Here is a 25,460-nt window from a genome sequence, read left to right on the forward strand (position 1 = left end):
ACATTAATAGATGGTAATCTCTAAAATTGTGAAGCATGAATATATAAGTCACCAAACAATAGTAAAATTTACGACAACCATTTTATTTTGCTTTCACTGTTATTTACAACAGAAAAAGTAATGTAATGCCTTTTCCTTTTTGTCTTTTTAGATGCAAACCCCCATAATATTAACCCTTCGACTTTAATGAGATTAAGCAATTATTTCTTCCCTAATATGCGCGATATCGCTCCGTCGTGAATTTGTAAGCGAGCTGTGTTCGTTTCTGCCCACTGCGCTGCGTAAATGAAATGCGAACTGATTTCGTTGATAACCATTAAAACGTTGAATATGATAAACTATAAATTTCTAAGAAATCTCTTCTAATTATTTACTGTGTTCTAAGTTCTAATTACTTGTTGTGTATTTATCGTGTTCTTAAAAAGAACACTTTAGAATTTAAAGTAGAACAAAGTATAGTTTGATTAGTATAAATGGAGAAACTTTTTCGATCTGAATGCTAAAATCATTTAGTTTAAACTGTTTACGATAATTAATTCATTTGCTCCAGGATTGCGTACTTCTTAAATACTTCCATAATATGCTTATATGCTTAAATACTTTCATTTGTCGTCATATCGTTTTATTTTAAAGTAACGTCGATGGTAAAATTATGTACAAATCTACTGTTAAAATTATTCTGTTAATTTTCTACTTAAAAAAGATTCAAATTAAGCTAATAAAAAATTGACCTTTTATATTTCCTGCATTTAAGTATTAGAGAGAAAAAATCTTTAATATAAAGCTCATAAAGTATTAGAGAGCTTTTTAATAAAGCATTTTAAAAAGCTATTTTAAAACGATTTCTAATTCTCGTTAATTTTCTGTGTTTTACTGTTTCTGTATATAGGCTTTGTAAAGAATCACCTAATTTTGTTATTATAAGAGATTAAAATAAATGACATTACTGCTTAAATTAAATTTCGGCATATTGTTTCCCTCTAAAACCTTAATTTACTTAGAAATGCTTCTCAAAGGAATTTCTTAATCAATCTCTTAATTAAAAGAGACTTTTAAGTAATTAAGAATTAATTCTGAATGCCATTATGTTGCACAAATATCGAATGACGTATAGAGCTTCATAATTTCAGTGTTCATCTCTTCTGAGTTACTGTGTTGTCTCATTTATTCAAAAGGCATCAAAGTGAATATCTGTTTGCAGATAAAACTGATTATCGATTCTTACACAAACATGCAAACAAACGAAAGGTTCTATAAAAAAAGTATTTTTTAATACATGATCTGTAAAATAACAATTATTATCACTATCAACTAGTATATCACTATTCTTAAATTAAACAATACAAATAACTTAAAATAATGCTTTTGAAATAACCATATTTGCTGACGTATGACGTATATTTGAAACGAAAGTTATGAACATTTCATTACCATAAATCGTTTTCTTAATTTTAAAATTCATAATATATTTAAGACTGAACTATTCACGCCTAATAACGCCATCAAACGTTCAGCAAACTTCAAGGTTCTATAAAAAGAAGTATTTTTTGTTGTTGTTGCTGTTTATTTTTGTTTTGTTTTGTTTTTGAAAACAAAATTAGTAAATTTCCACCTATGATCACCTAAAGAAATAAATATAAAGTCATCCATTACCTTTATTTTTACAAATGAATTTTCTATATTTTTGTGCATTAAAAAGAAACTACCAAAAAATGCTACGATCATCTGCATTGATGCTTGAATTAAACCAACGGTTAAATTAGAAATGTACAGTATTTATTTCTAAATATATTCTGCAAAATTTATCAAGCTATCTTAATTTTTTTGCTTGACAAAACTTGATTTTAATCAAGAATGAAGGCATTTTAAAATCAACTTGAAACTGCAGTAGCAAAAATGAAAAAAAAAAAAAAAATAAATTTTAATTTTGATCATATGGAGCACCAATATACAAATCGTGTACCATCTGCAAAAATATTTGATGCTGGAACTACGTTTTGCTTTACAAATGATTAAAGTCACGGTAACTCATTAGCTATGGAATGTCTTTAAGTCTCAGAATTCATTATTTACCTGCGTGTAGAAACAATTCGGTGTGGTTGCTTCGGTCTGAGCTTTTTAAAAGGGCAAATAATTAACTTATAGCACAAAGACTTATTTCGAGGGAAAACCTTTTTTTAACCAATAATCAGCAGTACCTAGTTTGTGCTTCTGATTTCACATCAACCATTACTTCTAATTTATCAGTTCAATATGCGTTTAGATATACTTTGCTTCTGAATTGTATTGAGTTGCGGTGTCATGTCTCATCCGTTGCTGCGGACGGCTGTTACTAGTCACCTTACATTTTGGTAAATGATTTTGTAAACATCATATTACTGATGTTACCAAATAATACATTTAAATTTATGAATAAACACTTAAATTGATTTCTTTAATTGAGTTTAAGCAATACAGTCATTTGTTTGCATATAATATAATCTGCGAACTTTTAATAGATCTCGTTTGTGTTTAAAATTGCTTGGTCAGACAAATCTCGTTTACCGCTTCTTCACGTCAATGGTAGAGTTATTATATAGCGGTGAGAGAATAAATCCGCATGTTGTCTTTTAATGACAACTCGTCATGCTGATGGCCGTAAGACTATGTTCTGGAAATATTTTTTTGGAGTTTGTGGAAATACTTTAACTCACATTATTACTAATACTGAACTTACTTTTAACTCTCGTTTTACTTCTAAATATTGATTTTCTGTTCACATTATAAAACTGCATTTAAGTTAATGTATGCCCAAATATTTCAATAAAAGACAGATATTATAGAAATTATTTTTGCATGTGATGCTGAACTGTAAATGCCCTTGTGCACACAGTGACATTCAGTGCCTCCAAAATCACGGTCCTATTAGGGGTCTTCATTGTCTTTGCGTCGAGAACGCAGTTATTAAATGCAAAGCATGGAACTATGTCAGACAGACAAAGGATACTTAGTCGTGCAGTCTTCTTTGAATATTTTCTCTCTATCTCTCTTTCTATATGTATATATGCATAAGTATATAAACACTTATTAATACATATGCTGAGTGACCAAAACATTAGAGACATCGTGTTATTTAACACAGACCTGACTCCCAGTGAAAAGCAGTGATGCAGCAGTTAGGAATTGCTTACAAATGTTATTTTCATATTAAAGAAACAGTAGTTAAGATTCCCTATAATGTGAGGTAAGCCAAAAGCTTTAATGGCTCTATACGAGGCGGTATGCTCGTGAATGCAAGAATATTCAATTCCAGCGTCTTTAAAACTGTTAATACTCTAGGCCTTTCTTGTGCAATCTTGGGTGTAAGTAGCAGCTGAACAAACGGAAAGTGCTTGAAACAGAGAATGGTAGCTAAGCAAAAAATTAATCTGCAAGAAACATTGCCATCGAATAGTGTTATCTAAAAAGAAGAATCTTTCGCAATTACACATGACAAATTGAAGCTCAATATCATTCATTTGCCTCACAAAGAATATCCGAAAACACAAGGGACTTTGTGATAGTTGGATTTTCTCAACAGGCGATCTATAAATGTGTCAAAGTTTTCAATAATAAGCAAGAAATGTTATTTGGTTTAGGATTTAAAATAACCAAAATTGCGCTACTGACGATTGCAAAACTGATGCTTGGTCCCATGTATTTCGTTCGGAATATTGCACAAACAGAAGGAATTTTCGAGCCCCTTTTGACTAATGGCAACTTTCCAAATTGGTGCCTGTTGAATTATATTCTGCGGGCCATTAAAATTGCGACACCATGAAAGAAAGCAAATTCAATTTATTATTTATTGTACGTGAACAGTATGGCATGAAGACAAAATGATTAAATTTGTAAGAAGTTTGGGGGTTTACAGCGGGGCTAAATTAGTAGAAACAGCTGTCACCTCTGGCAGCTTAAACGGCCCTTACCCGGTTAGGCAGGGTTTCTACCTAGGCTTGGATGACAGAAACGGGCAATTCATTCTATACTGCTTCAAATCTCTGCCACACTTCATTAATCATATTATCTGGAGAGGGGTTGCTGGACAGTTTCTTAGCAAGCCATGACAAGATGTTTTCAATGGGTTACGAATCAGTAGAATGTGCAGGACAAGGCAGCAGTCGAATACCCTATGCATCGAGAAAGGCCAGAACACGACATGTAACATGTGATTTTGCATTATTTTGTTGGAAGATGGCGTTTTCTCAGGCCTCGAATATAGGGCACAACCACTGGACGTAAGCTGTCAGAATGTAACAATCTGGGTTCAAATTACCGCCGATCCGAGTTAGAGATGTGCGTGTCGTGTACCATACCCTCACACTTGGTGCAGGGCTCCTATGCCGATATCGAATGCTAGAAGGCGACGTGCGGTCTCCTCGGAGCCTCTAGATACGTATACGATCGCCAGAATACTGCACGCAAAGCCAGGACTCGTCTGAAAAAACGACCTCCTGTATCCTGCTCTTTGTTCGGCATCCCAGAGTCACCGTCTCTCTTTATGTTGCATTGTCAAGAGAAGGCATGCTGATAGTCCACACTGCTGCAAACGTTGATACACCATACAAGCGAATACTGGGCGTGCTGGAAACATGCCCATTTCCTGACTAATGGTCCATCATGTGGTTGTACGGTTTTGAAGGGCTGACCTCACAATACAGTGGTGGCCAAAATTGTGGACACTTTTGGAAATTTTTATGTTTATGAACTTTGTATGCTTATAGAAAATGTTACGTTTCGCAAAATGCAAACTTGTATATATCATTTTAAAGAGAATTTTTTACTGAATTCAATACAAAACACAAAATTCAATTATTATAAATATATAATATTAATAATATTAAAAAGTTATATGTACTTTAATATATTATGAAGTAGTTTGTAATGTCTAGCTTTCCTGGCCAATCACTGTTCTTGTTCTGAGAACCAATCAAATGTTAGTAACTGCCAGTAGAAGCTGACATCATGTTTACACTTGAAACAATTCATTATTTTGCTTTGTTCTGTAGAAGGAGGATCTGTTTCTTATACACTGCAATTACAAGTAGGAATTTTTGTAAAAATTTTAATATTTAGTCAAGAAGCAATGACATCAAATAAAAGAGTAGATTGGACACCTAGAAAGAGATGTAATATTATTGTGTTACAAGAAAGTGGTCTTTCCTATGCTGAAATTGCAAGGCAGGTGGGTGGTTCAGTGACTGCATCTGGAGTCCGAAAGTTTTGTTTACGATATCAGGAGATAAATTCAATAAAAAACAAAGAAGGAAAAGGCCGAAAAAGGTGCACCACATCTATTGATGACAGAAGAATAAAAAGACTATGTCTCCAAGATACAAAAATGTCATCAGCGACATCAGAAGTGATCTAAATGATGCTGGTGTTTCTGTCAGTTCAAGAACAATCAGGAGAAGGTTAACAGATGTGGACTGAGAGGTAGAATTCTACGAAAAAAGCCTTATCTTAATTTTCAGCAACGAAAAACAAGACTACAGTGGGCAAAGGAACACATTTATTGGACAGATGATCAGTGGTCACAAGTTATATGGAGTGATGAAACTAAGATATCGTTATTCGGTAGTAATGGGCGAAAATACGTAAGACGTAGAATAGGAGAAGAGCTACATCCTGACTGCATTCAAGCAACTGTGAAGAACCCAGTTAGTGTTATGATTTGGTCATGCATGTCAGCAGATGGTATTGGTCGATTTCATGTCATCGATGGGACACTGAATGCCAGAAAATACATTGACACTACCCTAGAACCAAAACTTCTACCTTCCATCAGAGATCTCTTTCCCAACAATGCTTCGTTTATTTTTCAGCAGGATTCTGCTCCTTGCCACACGGCCAAAATATCGAAAAAGTGGTTTCGTACAAAGAGCATTTAACTATTGTCATGGCTAGGAAACAGTCCTGACCTCAATCCTATCGAAAATTTGTGGCACCATTTGAAAACTCTTGTCCGAATGAGGCGCCAATCAAATAAAAGGGAATTAATTGAAGCTATAATTGTTTCCTGGCATCATGTAATAACGAAAGAAGACTCTTGTGACTTAAAACTCTTGTCAGCTCAATGAAACTTAGATGTGAAGCTGTAATCAAAAATAAAGGTTACCCTACTAAGTACTGATAACTCACTGCAATCATCACTATCTAAGGTATATCGATAACTAATATCGTTTAACTTTTTTGTATTGCAAATAATTGAATTTTATGTTTTGTATTCAGTTCAGTAATAAATTCTCTTTAAATTGATATATACAAGTTTCCATTTTGTGAAACGTAACGTTTTGTATAGGCATAGAAAGTTCAAAAAGATAAAAATTTCCAAAAGTGTCCACAATTTTGGCCACCACTGTATATCTAAACTTTTAGGCGATAGTCATGGGAGAGCGTTGAAATCCTGCATGCCGTTCAGTATGACCCTCAGCAGCTCATTAATTTCATTTTCACAGGACAGTGGTTGGATGTCGACCAGTGCGACGGGTGATATCACGGAACGATAATCCACACAGTCGATAGGCAACGATCCTGTTTCTATCGAATTTCGAAACTTGCTGGTAAGCATTTCTTATACTTACTCGAGGTCAGCGCTAGAAATTCATCGAATTGATGAGGACTCATGCGAAAGTAATTAAAAGAAATTTCGTTTCGTTCAAGCGCATTTCTTCAATTAAATTATTTGCATCACCTTACTGCAGTCATCTCTCACATGTTAATATAAATCACTTCATTCTGCTTCTCTTACACAAAGCAAGAAATAAAATAAGTTTTAATCGAGCAGAACATAAATCCATTTTAATTAAAAAATGTAATCGTAAAAAGTTTTACGTTTACGTTTTAAATAAAACGTTTACGTTTGCCCCCCCCCTAAGGTTCCGACATGAAATTGTGAGCAAACGCCGATCTTACAAAGAGTTTTCCAAATAAGAAATTTACTACACAACTTTTCTTTTATTCAGCGCCTCAGATGTCGTTTCTTTCTCCTGCGTTATCTAAATGCGCTGAAATACTAATCATTTGTATATCCCAACCTCTTTTTCCTTTCATGCAATTTTGATGTTCGTCTGTTTATTCCTGTCTGATGCTGCAATTCTAATTCGCCAGCAGTTTAGTTTGAGGAATATTTTCCAACTGCAGTTTACCCCTGGATATGTTCGGAAACAGCTATCATAACCTCAGCTTCCCTCAATAATGTTTCCCATCACGTACACTCACTCATTGTCACGGCGGGCGATTGCTTTCAAATTGTTTTAAAGGGCATGATTAGGAGATCATATTGCTTTTGCGAACGGATGCATCCTCTTACCTTAGCATTTTAAGACTTAGAAACAAATTTAATCTGACCAGAATTTAGAGTTGCCGTTATGTAACCATGGGTTAACGTTCTTCTGGAACGATATCAGCGTATGTTTTGCATCCGTATCCAGAGGAATATCGTCCATGATCAAAACTAAATGGGGACAAACGCATTATTAAGAGATGTGACTAAAATTGTGGCCACTGAATTTATATGCATATATGTATGAAAGAATTTCGATGGTGAAGACATGCAGATACGCAAAGAATTATTTACAGTCGTAGTGGCCAATGTAATATTTTTTTAATTTTCGTTGGCAACCGCTTTAGATGCATTGCTGATACATTGGCGCTAATCGCAACCACACTTGAATAAATTTTACGCTTATTGAGATATTGCGCTAAGAATAAAAGCCGCTTGAGCAGTCTAGCCATACAGAGATGCATAGAGAGACGACGTGTCCGAAGTATTAGCTTTGATCAGGCTTAATCCTATTAGTTATAATAGATTTAGCTTCTAAAATTTGAAATCATTATTGATTGATTGAAAGGTTGATTAAGTGCTTGCGTCATTAATATTATGCAAGAATGTTATAATAGCGATTAATTTTGAAATGATGCAATTTACAGAGATTTATTATCATCAATTATTGTTTTTAGGACAGAAAGAGAAAAGAACCAAATCAAAAATTAAGAAACTATAAATTAAAATTGATATTTTGATTTACATATTTTGTGGCTTCTATAAAACGACATTTCGTAAGAATCAGTTTACAGAAAATTTCGTTTAGTGTTAATGAAAACCATTCATTCAATATGGAAGGGAAAAAAAAAAAAAAACTAAAATCATTTTACCGAAATTGATAATTTGTGCACTGACTGCTTAAAATATCAATTTCGCTAAATGATTAAATGAAATGAAGTTAATGTGGGCATATGTGGGTTAATGTAGTATATACATGAAGTTTATAAGTATAGCAATTGTTCTAACATAGATATTCTAACACAAAATCGGAATTTTTCTAAAATGTATATTTATGTTTTATTTCCATATTTCGTATATCAGTATCAGTATATCATTTCAGAAAAAGCCCGATTTTGTGTCACAACTCCTATGTTAGAACAATGCTATATATAAATCTAATATATATCGTAAGCCGCTGTTTCGAAACATTAAAATGCAATTAAAATTTTGTCAATAATTTATCCAGGTACAGATATAGAACTGTCTCCAACTTTTTTTAGGGGGTGAATATGTACAAGAAAAGAATTGCACCTATAAATTCAGAGAAAATCTGCCTCGTAATGCTCATCTTAACTTATTTTTTATCGGAATAAACCATTAACTGATTAATGAACATATTGCACCTGTATCTAGTTGTGGCTGAAATGTAGTCCAAAAATCTTATTTTTTCGTGCACTTTAATGAAATACTAGATTCGCGTATTATTTCAAGGATATAAATACTTGAAATTGAGGATAACAAGACCCAATACATCACTGTACTTGTCATTTATTAAACTAACAAGGCTTCCAACAACTCTTATAGAAACGTGTTTTTTCTGTAAAAAATCATCTTATTTTCCTTCGCAATTCTGTAAATTATGTGTTCTTGGAAAGACACTAAGTGGAAACCTGAAAAAAAATCCTTAAACTTTCCGGAGTTATTTTGTCATAGTTATTGCAGTTTACTTTACTAGAGTAAAACCATCGTATAATACAATAGATTTCGTAGTGTTATAGTTTCGTTCTCATCAAAACTAATCTGTATATCTCATATTCTAATCTATATAACTTCTAAATATGACGATAATTGGGTACAGGAAAAAAATTCACCCTTAATTCCTTTAAACATTCCTGTCATAGGTAACATTATTTTAACATTAAATTTCGGTTTTGAAATTAAATTTCGCTTTTGAAAAGAAGTGTTTGTTTTCATTTCTGACCTATTATTTTAATAAACAATGCATGTCATTTTAAAAAACCTTTTAGCCCAAAGGGTGGTAGCCGAGAAGGGCTATTAGTTTCGAAATGGCATTTTGCATTCTCTCACTATAAATGTCCGTTTCACTTTTTAAAATGTTGCCACCAAATATTATCGCCCTGTATTATATTTAAAGAAATTAAATAATGAAGAATCTTCATGAATGTATGTATGTTTCTCGCATTGTAAAAATACGACGGTATCTAGAGCCATCAAATTTTGAATAACCTAAACCTCCACCCGAACATGGATCCTGGACGCTCGAATTTCAAAATTGTTTTATTGTGCATTTCGTATTGTATGCTGTTTTTAAATATTTTGTGATATTGCTGTTGAATTGAATTTTATGTGGCTTAAGTGAGAAGAACATGATATTTAATAAATAAAGGTTAAAAATCGCCCCTTTCAGCATACTATAAAATCTGAAAGCGTTCATATTTTACTTTTTTTAGGTTTACTTTCTTTTTAAATGTCATTGGGTTTACTGTTTTGAACGCTTGCTGCATTACTGGGATTACTTTAAAATACTACTTTAACAATCCAAAAAACATTTTTGCGAATTCATGGCAAAGCAGATTACGTATAAAAAAATGCTTCCTCGCAGAAAGAATGAATAAGGAATTATAAAAATGCTTAAATCCATTTAGTATCTAAAGCGAAGTTAAGCGATATACTTAAGGATAAAAATAATTCTTCCCGTAAACCACTGCTTTGAAAAAGGCTATCCATTAAATGTGCTATTATATGAGCATGCCAATTAAATGTCGTGTTCAACACTTAATAATCATAGATTCAGATATAACTCAGACATTTAGGCTATCATTTCACACATCCAATCACACTCCCACGCGACACATGCTTCGGATTACTCTTAATCCTCTTGAATGCGATTATCAGACAGAAGGGAATACCTGGTCCATTATCAAGGGTAAACAAGCTTTATATCTGGAAATTAGACGCACCCCAGCTGCTCCTGATCCAAGTGGATGGAGCAAGTTTCATTCATCATTCACAGACACGCCTGGATTATGTATGATGCTTATATGACGACATACGCACATTGACGCTCACGTTATAAATCATCGTCCACATACACGTAGAAGATCGAAGAGAATTATGAGTAAAAGCAGCAATTTTAATGTGTACCGATCTGAAGAGACCCTTAAAAGGGAAAAACTCACTTTGTAACAGGAGAAGTTTTCACGAAGTCTTTCGCTAACAACGTAAAGCAAGTTGATACCACTTTTCATCTAGGTTTAACTGTTGTTATCGTGATTGACAAGATAAGTGTTTGGAAAGTTTACACCAAAATCAGGCATTATAGATGTCACAGCTCACAATTTTATTTCAATTATATTGCTGTAAACAATTTTAATTCGAAATAAAGTAAGTTACTTATGAAGTCGAATAGAAATTTCGAACGATATTAATTTTCACTTCCAGTTAAATTCAAATGCTATTAGTTAGAATATCCTTATATTTTCTTAACTAAAACAAACCTATAACTTTCAATATTTATACCAAAGACATTTAATTTAAAAGAAAAAATAACTGAGTTCTGAAGAAAAAGTAAGAGCATTTAAAATTAGTATTTAATAAATTAAATAATATTAATCTATAAATGTATTTTCAGCTGTTTCAGTATTATTCACAGATTTTTATTTATACATTTCATTCAGTTCGGTTATCAGTGAAAACATGTTATGGTTTCGCATTATACCTGTTTTAAGCGCTTTTTATTTGTTTTTACTTTAATTCTATTAAATCTAATCGCCATCTAATCGCAACAGTTGCCATAAAAATTAAGAAACTATCTTTTGAGCATGCGCAAAACTCTACAAAGCCTAATCATTAATTTTCCTTTGCAGTGAGTGACATTAGCAGCTGTTTATGCTGTCAAAATCATCTGCTAAGCAGATAAAACATCCAAAATAATTTACGCTACTTTTATACAGCACTTAAATAATTAGAATTTTGTTATTAAAACTTAGTGTTATGATTCATTAATTTAAAGGCATGTATTATAAAAAAGATGTTTATTGTAAAACTATATCATAAAAAGAATTCTGTGATACATTTGAGAATACTGAAATATTTGAACTGGAGCTTACTTAAGCTAATTAAAACCCTCATATAGAAACTATTGTGTATTGTGTACTGCATGAAACGCAATTACGTTTAGTTTGTTTAACAAAGTTATCACTTAAATATTTAAACAAAGATTTCCACATTACACCACTTAGGAAACTTTAATACCTTTATTAAATTTTACGTAAATATATCTATTTGAATATTACACTGTTCTCAAAATCTATTTAAGATTATTATGTTCCAGTTAAGGTTTTTATGCCTTTAGTTAATCCGTATGTGATAGTTATAAAATTATCAACAGCTTAAAAGTTTATGTTGAACTAAGCCTAATGAGGCCGCCATTTGTTTACATTTGAAACTATTTTAGACTAGCGAATTAAGTCTTAGTGCACCAACTTCAGTGTGCTTTTGCCCAGTATGAGCAAAAGTTAATTTGCAGTGTCGCACCGAAAATTTTGTCTTACTGCCCGCTGCCCGGATTGCTTGTTTTTACTTACAACTCTATTTTTAATTGTAAAAATCCTTTTTTAACTGTTTTAATTGTATTTGGTGTTTTAAGCCTTTGTTTACAGTTTTCAATGAAGACTGACTTTTATGTATTTTTGCCTTTCTGCGAAATGAGACCTGAATTAAAAATAATTAAAAATATGTCTCTGATTTAATACGAGGAAATGCGTTTTAAGGAAGTGCAGCGAGAAATGTGTAAAATTTAATAGGCCATACAAGGAAGTCATGTGATGTTTACATCATATGATTCTATCTTTTGTAAAAAAAGCAATTTCTGGCTAAACAATTGACGTTACAGTTTTATTCTGAACGCCAGGTTTCTAAAAATGTAAAATGTATTAATATCTACTACAAGAAATAATAATTTATATTGTCTCTAAGCAATATTACTAATAACTTTAAAAGAAAACATATATAAATAATTGCAATAAAAATAGAAATGGAATGTTAACTTCTTTAACAATACCTAAAGTTAGGGGACATATCTTTATTTACTGGTTATAGATAGCTTTTGAATTTTTATTTATATCCTTATTCTGTTAAATCTGTCCCGTTTAGATAGTTTACAAGGCTTTGAACCTTACGGTTGATGAATTAAACGATCGTCTTTAGAGTTTTCAAGAGCATAGTTTAATTTTAATCGCTTGCCACTTACGTTGTCAATTTTAGTCCCTTGCAGAGACATGTCTTTCTTCTCACAGTCTCTGATTTTTACATGTCTTTGTCAATTTGTTTGTAACTTATACCTTCTAACGTAATAAAAAGCATAAGTGAAAAACTAACGGAAAAGACAAAAATCTACCCATTATTTTTACATTCATGGATTTATGCATAGTAAATAAGATATTTGACTACGCTCTTAATTAATAGTTTAAGAACTAATTTTAATGAGATCATTTAATTTAATTCAATTTAATTAAACTATTAATAAGAACAGACTGACTATAAACCCAAATTGTATAGCTAAAACAGATGGAAATATGTAATGATAGTGACCATCATTCCCACGTAATTATTGTCAACGTAATACCTACATAATCTCAAATAGTAAACTGAGGGAGGAATTATGGTAACATCCATGGGCAACGTATTATTGATTAGATAACTGCACAGCTGAAACATCTATTCAGTATTTGAGTAATTCGGATGGTTCACAGAATTTCGTTTCCTAAACAATTTAGAATTTGGGAGCACAGTTTAAACCAAGGTAAATCTGAAATTAGTTTCAACATGGGCGTTCAGAATATTACACGCAAAATGAATGAATACTACTGATTTCTTTATTTCAGTAACAAAAACGTTCTTTGAGATATTGAGGTCTCAATACCAAAAATCTTCAATATATATTATAAAAACATAAAAAACCTGAAAAGTTTCAGATTTTAAATTACATCCAAGGCAGCGTTTTTTTAACGTTAACTTTATTTATTAAATATCATGTTCTTCGCACTTAAGCCATAATATTCAAGTCAACAGCAATGTCGCAAAATAATTTTAAAATGAGCATATCCACAGAATTTCCGATATACAGTTTCGCGCTGGAAAAGGTTTTTCCCCCGTAGAGTGTTGCCATTGCTCACTTTTCAATCGTTGAGTTTGTCAAAATAGGAAATCGATAATAAAACAAATTCTAAATTTCAAATTTGGGCTTTCAGATGCCCATACTCGTAGTAGAACTATGTCATTCAAAACTGGATAGCTCTAGGCACTGTTGTTTTATTACAATGCGAGAAACATACATACATTTCTGCAGATTCTTCAATATTTAATTTCTTCAGCTATAATACAGGGCGATAGTATTTTGTGGCAACGATTTGAAAAATGATACAGCCTTTTAAAGCTTTCAACGCAAAATGGCAAAACGAAAATAATAGTCCAGGAACAAAGCCCCTTTAGACTAACAATAAAGCGAAGTTTGTTTGATTACGGCAAAGTGCGTTAGGGCTATCTGGCCTTATCAGATAGTGAGTCACAAATATTTGGTTTCTTAAAAATACATGAAAAATGTCTAGTTTACTTTGCACATATTACATCATGCTAACCTTCATCTGATCTTTCATAAAACGGAAATAATTTTGCTTTGAACAGTCTTGTCTTGAGGCTGATAGTTATAATTACTGCGGCAGTTTTTACTAAAACTTGAAACGCAATGACAAGTTCTTAGTATAAAGACAACAGAGAACTGACTGCATCGAATAAATTTTACTTTTCAAATTATATTTAAGATTTCAGAATTATTTTCCATTTTATTACTTGGTACTAACTATTTAAAGAAACTATGATAAAAAAATTAATAATTACGTTAATATTTAAAATTATTAAAACAAAGAACAAAACCAATTCAAAGCATTTGAATACTTTATATTTTAATATGATTGATATCACTTTATTTGCATATGCTGTACTAGTAGCTAACTGGTTAACTACTGAAAATTGGTAGTTCAGCCTGGGTTCTAATCCACCTCTTCTAGAGGCTAAGTGGTTAAGACCGCTTAATAATGATGTCGTTCAAACCTAGGTTCGAAACCAGGCGGATGGTCTCTTATATGATTGGTTTTTGTGGTTTTCCACATCTGTTAAGTGAATATACTAAGCCGACTTCCTTTAGAACGACCTTCATGAAATCATTTTCCCCTAAGACCGATAGTCCTCATATTCTTTGTCTTATTTCAATAACCTGACTTAACGTCTTAATATAAAAAAATGCTTGCTTCACCAGAATTTTACATATTTTGAGAATAATCGTCAGGTTATGATCTATTTCAATGATTTAAAATGCTTATATTTAGCAAATTTTTAAAATGTGTTATTTATTTAATATTTTAGTTTGATGGAAAATGCGATTTTCTTGCATTTTTTTAATGCTGACAAAGAACTGCATATTAAAATTTTTAAGTATTGTAAAATGTTCGACTGCTTGGGGAAATCGATTTCAAAATTCATAAAAATCGTATGCATGTTTGTAATATTTGTTTTATAAATTCATTAACATGATTAACATAATTAAAAAGCATGGAACAACACACAGTTTTTATATTGTGCTTCAGACAGGTAGTGTGTAGATACACCACTTAGTATTAAAATTTAGAAAGAAATTTCGTGAAAATTGGAAATTTCCAAATTAATTCGAACTTAATTCCCGACGAGAATTGCATTCTTAGAAATTCGCAATATTTAATTTATTATAGATTTGGGATCAAATTTAATTTCCTATAAACACTCTATGAAATCAGCTGCGTTTAAATTTAATTAAAATATCCCACTGCTGGTGCAGTTTAACGCTTGATACGATTTAAATATTTTCACCCACGTATGGCATTTTCTTTATAAAAAATAATAAATAATTCTATTGAATTTTCTGTAAGTACCAAATGAAACCAAGTAATTGTATATTTAAATACAGAGTTCCATTCCTGACTAATGCTTGATACATGAATTAAATATTTTCATCTAAACACAGAATCTTCCTTTTTGAAAACTTATAAATATTTTTATTTTTCGTCTGTAAACGGCAATCAATATAGGTAAACTGCTTTAAAACTTATAGATAGACCATAGCGTATTTCCTCCCATAGTCTTTTCGATTAATTGGCTGTCGGAAGAGACGACTAAGGATCCTGAAGGAAGGAAGATACTAAACTTCTTTCTTATTTTGCAGCAAAACAATATTATTATTATAAATGATCATACAGATATTTATAAAAAAATAATATTTCATAAAAAAGTAAGCACAAAACATTTGAAATATTTTAAGTTTTCGAAAGCTTCAATATGACTGAGTCTCGGAATTACAAATTCTTTTAATATCAGGCACAGTGTTAGAAACCTGCAACCTTCTATCAAAAACAGCACCAAATTGGTTCCTATATTTCGATTGTGTTACAGTGTAACGGGAAAAACCTGCCTCGCACAAAATACGTTGCCAATAAAACGTAAAACATGAGTAACTCCTTTTGATAATTTAGGATATTCTTCTGACAAACTTTCCGAAATTCGCTTAGTTCCTTCTTTAAATATTTTCAGGAATTAGTTGTAAAATCAATTAATTTTTTTTAAATCAGCTCCGATCATGTGTACTGACACAGCAGTCATTCTAAAGAACTTGAAGAAGTCCAAAAATTGTGTTTCCTAGCTCTGTAAAAAATAATGACCACGTTTTAACTGCAAGTCGTAAAATTATTATTATATCTCAATGATGTAATTTTTAAACTTTCTTCATTAAACAAACTGTTTAAGTTTGGTTTAGTTTAACTGATTATGGCAAAGACCACTAGGGCTAGCTGCCTAAGGGAAAGGATGCCTTCGCGGAGGGCTGCATAACGGAAACTCCTATGCACGTTACACATTGGGAGATACACGAAACCGCGCATGCAACCAACCCGTTTACCTGGAATAGAATCCAGGTCGGAACTACTAGTGTTCAGCGACATACGTCTCGGCCGCTGGTGGGTGCCCAAAACCCGAAGCGAAGATGGCCTAAATTATGAGTTTTAATAGTACCTCATTTATCTAATAGTTTTCCGCAAGTATCTGCGTGCGCTCAGAATATTATTTCGTCAATGTCTTTTTCTCTTTGCTATCATAAAATGTACTCGACGTTGAAGACTGTTTGGTGTATTATCACCAAGTCCATTAGAGCACTACAAAGTTAGGAAAAGTATGTAGAGGACCCTTCATTAACTCGAATACAGTTCACAGTCGGCACCAGCTCGCGCTTACAAAATCCAACACTTTTAACTTAAATCAAAAGGTAATTAATAACTTATAAATTAATGAAATTAAATATAACTTAATCGCTTCACAGGTTAACTATAGCGCAAGCTGGCTCTGACTCGAAAATCGGCGTAAACATGTCTAATGGCAAGAATAAATCAACGCCACAAAATTCTAATAGCTAGAGATTCATGGTTAGTAACATGGCCTCAAGCTCTAATTTCACCCTCCAAAACCTTCCTTTAAATACTGATTTCTTTCTACTTCATTTGAATACACGCGCGCTAGTCAGTTTACGTTCTGTCAAGAAAGTGTGAGTTGAAAACAAGAGTGATAGGAACGCTGATTGAATATAAAATAACTCATAAGTGAAATAATAAATCACCATAAAGTAATTAACGTCTCCTAGATGGTTAATTTGCCATTCAATAGCAGAAAACATTAAAAACCTAGATTTTGCTCTTTCGTATTTTTGCCTAACACAAAACAGTTGAGAAATCATTTCTGCATGCAACTTTAATTATCCTTTGCAGTTCAGTATATTAGTAGGACGTTTTTTTATTTTTCATTGGAACATAATTTAGGGGACTGGAAACAAGTAGTAATTTATTGTGTAACATCATATAATCCAGTAATATACTGCTGTCTTATGACATTTTTTTAAAACTTGGTACATTTCTTTTCTAAAATACGTCCTTACAACAAAATTTTCTAAATTTTCCCATGTCGCCTTTAAATAACTAATCCACTCGCATTAGCACTTTTGTATCCACTCGTTTTGGCATTTTTTGCACATCTTTTCGATAAACAATGATGCCTATTATACACTTTCCGTTTTGCATTTTACCAAAATAATGAAATGTGCTTTTTAAAACCGAAAGTCGAAACCTTAGCGTTAAAAATCCGTCTTACGTAAGGTTCTCCATTTACTCTTAAATGCCTGTAAAATTTTAGAACATTTTGCCTTTTAACTTCGGCCTCTTGTGGGATCAGTTTCATAGGATTTTGTCACTTCAAATGCTGAAAACGTTTTTACCGTATTTCAGTTATTAGTGTTTAGAGAGAAGCCAGACCTATGAAAATGGAGTAGCATGCAGAAGCATAATCTTTTATTTTATTCTAGTTTCCTATTTGGTTAGATTATTTTTACATTTATAATTAAGGTATTTTCAAAGTGTGGTATTCTTTTTTATTTCGGGTGAAGTGGGGGGGGGGGGGTTCAAAGTCGTTTAAAATTTAGATTTTACATATTTTTATTCTAGGGAAAATCTAGTGCCTTTGAATAGATACAGTTTTATTTCAAAGTATAAATCTCTTTTGTTGTTTAAATCATAAAGAAAGGAATTATTTATTCAACTTTAAAAAGAGATTTATTTGTGCGAACTAAAAAATTATAAACTCTACAAAAAATAGAAAGAAAAAACAGAAAATGTTTTAAAATACATTTAAAAAACAAAGTCAAAATATTAAAGAATTATTTTCCTAAACTGTATACTATCTATCTTTCCTCATTTTTTGGTTCCGCCAAAAACATCGCGTCAAAAACATTACACACGAAAACGTCACGGAGAAAACAACGCAAGGCGAAAACGTCGTTGTACAAAACATTGTGGGAGAAGCGAAAGAGAAAACATCGTGCTATAAAATATCGTCGTTGAAAAATAAAGCGATTCAAAAACATCGCAGTTTTAAAATATTGTCGTATAAAACGTCGTGTTAAATACAGAGCATCTGCAAATCATTGCATGACGATAACATAGCAGACATGCGTTTTTCAGGCTTTAAAAGCTGTAGATGTATATTCGCATAGTTATTTGTGAACGCTAAAAAGAATGAGGAATATATTTACTTGTATATTTTATATTTTTGAAAAAACTAATAAATTTTTGCTAAAACACGAAGAAAACTGAAGCTGACTCAACGAAACCGTCGACTGATGTTTCCTTGCTGTGGTTGGTCGTCTCTTATACCAAGTGGCATAAAGTTGAAATGTTAGAACATTTAGATAAATCCTTAAACCAGTTTTTTTGACGTAGTAAGGGCTGTTACCTAACAGCGAAGCTAGTCGTGGACCATTGATGAATTTAAAACCACTTTTGAAGGAAGATTTAGAAAAATAGGTCTAACTTCGATCTGGTAATTTTACTAATTTGGTGTTTTTTTTCATACGATTGGCTTCAAAGTGAATGCTTTCATTAATTGAGCATATAAAAATGTCTATTTCTAAGAATAATGAACTGGGAATTTAGTTGAACTAAACATTTAATAATTAGTTTCTAAGGTTCCACTCCTTACATACCTTGATTTGTACCCTATTGAGATTGTTATACACTTTTTACCCTGTCTATCAAAACAAAAGAATCAGAAGAAGGTTTAATCGACAATTTTATAAAACTTAACAAAGCACTTTTTGTGCTTACAAATAAGGATTTCAAGGTAATATGAAATAGACAATTAAAATTCAACGTAATTTAACTCTGGAGAGGTTCAAATGCCCAACATAACAAACATTGGCTCGATTCTCTCTACCTGTGCGAGTAACTCTTTGGCCCAAAGTTAACACCGCATAACTTAATTCTCACAGTCTGACGAGAATGCACAGTCAGTGACGTTGTCAAAGCTGTCTGTCAAACTTTCTAAAATTATTTTATATGCATGTATCTTAGGTACACTGCGCAAGGACAATGGGACAGTTCTATATGTCCCGTTCTACCGGGCCAATTCTCCGTAAATTTCGCAGCAAATTTTACAAAATTTAAAATTTAGGCATAATTTGAATCGTAGAATCGAAATATGGGGAAAAATGGTATTTTATTTCAGGAAAAGTCCCATTTTGTATTAAAATGCCTATGTTAGAGCAATGCCATATATAAATTTAATATATGTGAGTATCTAATTATTCTTCAAACTGCATTAAACAACGGCATTATTTATTTAGTTAACGTCATCAAATCTCATTTAGTTTAACGAAAAGAGGGTTAAAAAATTTCATACATAGAGTTTCAGAATAAAATCATACTCTGCCTAGTTCAGATAAAACTAATAATTTTGATAACCACAGGAAAAATAATTATCAAACATTTTTTAGCTCTATGCGTTTACTGTAATCGAATGAAAAATAATAAAAAGAATAGTTTGACTGAAAAAAATATACTTTAGTACGTCTACGTTATACAAAAGGGTTCTTTATCAGCAGATATTGGGCCCACCAGCGGCCCAGCGGTAAAATCGCTGAACACTGCTGTTTCCGACCGGGGCTCAAATCCAGGTGAACGGGACGGCTGCATAGGCGTTTTCATTTTTATCCTCGTGTATAACGCATATATGAGGCAGTTTTCCTTAGAAATTCTTCCACAAAGGCATCTAATCCCCTTAGGTAGATAGCCTAACGTGCTTTGCCATATTTAAATAAACCAAATGAAACCAGCAGGTGTTAAAAATGGTCATTCTTTCCTTAAAGCCATTAGTGGATGAATTGTTTGTTTCACCAATGATTTGTTTCACTGTCCAAAGGATTCAAGGCCTTTCTCCCATGGTCTTTGTGGTGTATTGATCCGCTTTCTTTCCGTTTCATCTAAAATGCTTTGATTTTGAGAGCCAGCCAATCGGCAGTGAAATTTTCAGGCATTAATTGTTGCTTAATTCCTAGCAACTCTGCAACTAAGGCATTCGTAAGCTATTTCAATAAAATAAGAGGCATGATAACACTCGTTAAGACAAGTATTATCTTAACGAGTGAAATATTTATCGTGAAACCTAGAGCTGCAATACACTCAGAAAGGCAAAAATAAAGAGTAACTTCGATACAAGTTCAATAAACTCATTTCATCATTCCTGACGTCATTTTTGTTCTACTGGAAAAGTGCCACACCTCTATAACATCACCGTCAGACATTTTTCATACGCAAATTTCATGTCAAAAGATGTACCACTGGCAGTTGACTGATTTATCAACGTTCTACAGAAAGCCATCCGAAGCAAACTTTCACATCCTAAATGCTTCATATTATCACCGTGATAGTATTTCCTGAATCGACTTCGTGAAGGCCATGACCAACTGCACATATGAAAATTTAACAGATATGTATCCAGTGTATAGTCAAGCAACTGAGAAAGGACACACAAAGCGTAACAATTGTTTTTTAACAATCTACGATGCTTTGTATTGCATATTATTCTTCCAGTCGTCGGCAGAGTAGTAAGATCGCTGAACAATCGTAGTTCGACCTGGTTTCATATCCTGGTGAACGTGCTGGTTGCATGTGATTTTTGCCATGTGTAACGAGACTACGAGACAGTTTACGTTATAAAATGCTCAATAAAGGCCTCTCTAAGGCGGATAGCTTTTGTATGCTTTGCCATAAACCATTGAAACTCAGCACCGTTCTGCATTCGCTGTTATTCGAATGAGATTGTATGAAACTGACTCGTTCGCTATTTCAAAGGCAGATACAATACACAAACAAAGTCTAGAATCCCCCAGAAACGAAAAACGGATCTCAGATATTTTTGCACTAACTCCTTTAATAATTCTTTTTTAATAATCACTAGCTGTAGTATCCGATATTGGTGTTGTTAATATACCGTGGAAAGTTTACACGTGACTCCCCTTTCGCGTGCAGAAAGTCTAATCTCTAAACGCAGATAACTATTCCCATCGGCTAGAGTTCGTAAGATATATGTTCCAAACGATAACTAACAGTCATCAGTGTTCTGCCTTAGCATTATTCAGTAATGAATTCTCGTTTTCCTGGTAAAGCACTTTCAATACTCGCACCAAACACTTTGAGCTGAAAGGAATCTCCTCCTCACTGTCCTTCTGTGCAGCTATCCTAGGTGAGTTCTTGACGGGTTTGCAGTCAGAATGTCTCACTAGGATAACATATCCTACATTCCGGGAGCAGCCTTTTGCAGGCTCTTCAGCTTACCAGTGGTTTAGGCATGATGAAGTCCTAGTATACTTTACTAGTGTAGTCCCACACTTTTTATACCCTACATACCTTAGACTGATAAACCTGTGGCATCCACGCTCATCAGACCTAAATCCACTGGATTTAACTTCTGGCAGGGCGGCGTGTGAAAGTATTAGTGTACAAGTCACCTGTAAATTCCCAAGAAGTTATCATGGCAAAAGTCGTTCTTTAGCAAAAATGATGAATACGACACCAGAAGTCTACGAAATAGTAAGCAAGTCTTTCCATTTCCATGTGTAAATAGTGCAACGGTACTTTGAACGCCGCTTTAAGCTTCTAATTTGAACACTTTTCTGAAGAAAATAAGATTGTCCAACTTATGTTCAGAAATTATCTTTTTCTCCATCCTGAGAGTTCAGTTAATAAATGGTAATTAAGTAATTTAATAACATATTTTGAGGTAAAACGCAGTAGATATTTTTTCTTTAAACCTAAAAGCAAAGTTGAACGTTATCTTGTTATTTCTTAAAATGTTACGTTATGCAAGAATATGGTTTCAGTAAAGCATTTTGATGGGGAAGGATATCTCATATTCTGATTAAAGCAATTTTAAAAGATTAGAAACCAGTGACTAATTTCATTTATTTTATTATTAAATTAAGCTCACATATATTTTGAAATCTTTAATAAAACTGCTTTTTTTACAGATTTCCAAGGAATTTACATTCCTGACCAAATGTAAGAAACTGCCAAGATATCGGCGTCAATTATTGTGTCGTCCATATGTTGAAAAATGCATAAACGTGTGATGTGAGACCATGACATTAGATGTTTACTTTCTATAAGTGTAATAATAAATGTTTAAATTTAGTGTTTCCATGATTTGTTTTAAAATATTTGCATCTTTTTTAAATTCTTCATTTGCTTAAATTAATTTATAGTTACTCATTAAACATTAATGCAGTTATACTAAATGCATTACATTATTTTTTAAATCTAATGGCAATATATTTATTATTGATATTTTATGATGTCGTTGTTAGCTCATTTATTAACTGTCGAGAATCTATTATTTCTAGTTTGGTTGAGAAGATAAATCTAAAAGTTCATCCAATGTGAAACCTAATAGTTCAATTAGATCTTAGTAGCGTTATTATTAAGATGCATTTATTTCATTTGAAATCTAAACTATAGATATTATAATGCCTCACTTATTTTTTACTTTTATTGTTTAATAAATATAAAAACAATATTGAATAATATGTATAAATTTTCAACGTATATACTTTAATACACAATAGTAAGTAATCGTAGTAAAAAATTCTAAAATTTTCAACTATTTATTTAACAATCTGAATAGGATTTCAATCTCAATCCTGCGTGTATTGTTTTACCCTTCAGAAATCAAGTAATTAAGTCTTTTTACTAATAACTTATCTTTATAAAATTAATCCAAAAATTAATTTATATTACGCTATAATTATATCAGTATTTAAAGGAAATGTAATGTGAATGAATCAGAAAGGATGACTGTTAATATTAATAAATAATTTTTGCTTCAAGATCTTGATTATACGAAATTTGTTTTATTCCCGTTTAGAACAGGAAACCAATTAGAATCGATATCATCCGAATAAGATATTTTTTCTGATTTTATTGTTTCATCATTACACATCTTAGTATTTAGAATTCCCAAGAATATGAAAACAATTTCTGCAGTTAAATAACTATCTTCGAAATTAATTTTGTTATATTACCTTGAAAGAACTGAAATATTCATTAAAAATATATGTATGTATATTTAACAGAAATGATAAGCCAAATACATTTATAAAAAAGATTTTAAATAAATTAATGTGAGAATCTTGTTGTATTTTACAAAGCATATCAACACGGCCATATGAAATATTTTTGTTTCTGTAGAAATTTGACAAGACATTTTTACGCTTCTAAGCCCTATTCATATTTTGGATGCATTCAAGATTAGTAAAACATTTATTCATTATTTGTTTAATTCTCTGCTTTTGTTGCGATTTCTTGTTCATTGAGTTAAACTTATATGAAAATATTTATTTGTAATTCATTGTATATGTGTATGTAAAAATAACTAATAAAGTGTGATTTGGATGTAACGCACTCGAATGTATATTGTGTGTTATTTTGAAATAAATAAATCATGAATATTGTAGTATTATTTCCTATTATTTAAAGTCAGAGAAAGTGCTGAAAGAATATTTTTTTAAATTTAAATGACACAAAAATCCGCTTAAAACAAGTTAAAATTAATTATGCTGTAGCTTTCCTCGCACTTTTTCTATGATGAAACAGGGTGATGAACTTAGTGAACTAAGTAGCGACTTATCGTTGAGTTCAGAACAACTAAGAAATAGACTCAAGAAGGGTTAAAATACCTTTATATTTGCTCAAATAAGAATACAAATTGGCCCCTCCTCGAGCTTACAGGAAAGCCTCTACTCGGGCTTTAACTCAGTATAGGAAACTGAACTGAAATTACCTAAACGAGATTTAGCCGAAGCTAGACACAATTATCTAAAGTAGTTGGCCCTTAAATTAAACTAGTCGGCGAATATCGATAGGCACGTATAATACGGCCGAGAGTAAGAGCTTCAAGAGTGACTCAGACATAAGGAAAACACGCGCCACTAAGGACTTCTAGCACTCTCTGTCGTAGAAAGCTAAACTTTCCTTAAGTACTTCTTCTAACTCAATTGCATTTTAAACTCATTTTAAAACTTCTTTCTCGTAGGGAGTTGTAAGTGGAAACAAGAACTGAAAGGAAAGGGTTTCAAAATTAAAATAACTGTTATAAAATTAATATGAACCTTAAATTGCAATAAAGTAAACTGACGATCCATTGCTAAATTATATTTTTTAAATGAAATATTATAATATTTTTTTAGTTCAATCATTCATATGATGTACCTTCTGCGTGCATATCTTCAAAAAATTGTAAATTTAAGTTAAATTTAAAATTGACGTTAAACGTTTTCAAAAATTGAAGTTAAAAATTCATCCCTTTTAGGTATTTTTATTTAATTTTATGAAACACATCACCTACATAACTTTCATAGCATATCATATATTTCAGATAACATTGGAACATCTAATATTAGCATACAGTTGGAAAACTGCTACCCAGAATAAAGCAAAATTGCTACAATATACAACAATCTTATTACTTTTTAACTTTTGCTGTCATGTATTTATATATACATTAATATTTTACTAAGACTGTGAGTCTCAAAACGTATGTACGTATTATGTGATACTGATAATTAGCATACCATTATTATTAGGTGCTATGCAATAAATGCATATGTGTTTTGATATTATTCAAATTTATTTTGATCAGTATTTCAATTTAAAGTATATTTGATAGCATGTATCATAAATCATTACAATATGGCAGATCAAGCTGATATGCTGTATCAGAATACGTACAGGATACAAGAAGTAGATAAGTAATTTGCATGAAAAAAAATCACATGAAAGTACTACTTAGTTCCCTGAAATACCAATCATTTAAAATAAATTGGCATTATTAAAAATACATACTGATTTTGGAACTCATACAGAACTAAATCGTATACATTGCTTACGAAAATGATCGCACAAACAGAGGCTTTTCTCTTGTCGGAACATTTATGATATTTTATATCTATATAGGAAGCAAAGCTTAATGCTTCGACGATGGGTTTCACGACTATATTTGTAGCTTATAGAGTCCGACGAAGCCCGAATCATTGCCATAAAAACAGCAACGTTCTAGGCAATATACAGTCAGTCTCTCACTATTATTCAGGTAGAGAGGTCAGAAAGGCACACGTAGCTTATTACCTTGAGGAGATCGCAGCTTTAAAGACATGTGTGGATAGCTAGATCAAGATTTTACTAGGACAGTTAGAACCAAA

The 25,460-nt window shown here is 32.0% G+C and overlaps 1 protein-coding gene across 1 annotated transcript in view; it reads left to right on the forward strand.

The window, feature by feature from the left end:
• Positions 1-23,716, forward strand: part of Mip (Myoinhibiting peptide precursor) — a 249,475-nt gene extending 225,759 nt beyond the window's left edge. Inside the window, exon 3 of the mRNA XM_035356434.2 lies at positions 22,236-23,716. Coding sequence (XP_035212325.1) covers positions 22,236-22,270 — 35 coding nt within the window. The 3' untranslated portion in view covers positions 22,271-23,716. The remainder of the gene's footprint in view (positions 1-22,235) is intronic.
• The last annotated feature ends 1,744 nt before the right edge of the window (positions 23,717-25,460 follow it).

Source organism: Stegodyphus dumicola, chromosome 5 (genome assembly GCF_044657685.1).
Source record: "Stegodyphus dumicola isolate Sdum_Otavi_A_Nest chromosome 5, ASM4465768v1".
NCBI classification, from domain to species: domain Eukaryota; kingdom Metazoa; phylum Arthropoda; class Arachnida; order Araneae; family Eresidae; genus Stegodyphus; species Stegodyphus dumicola.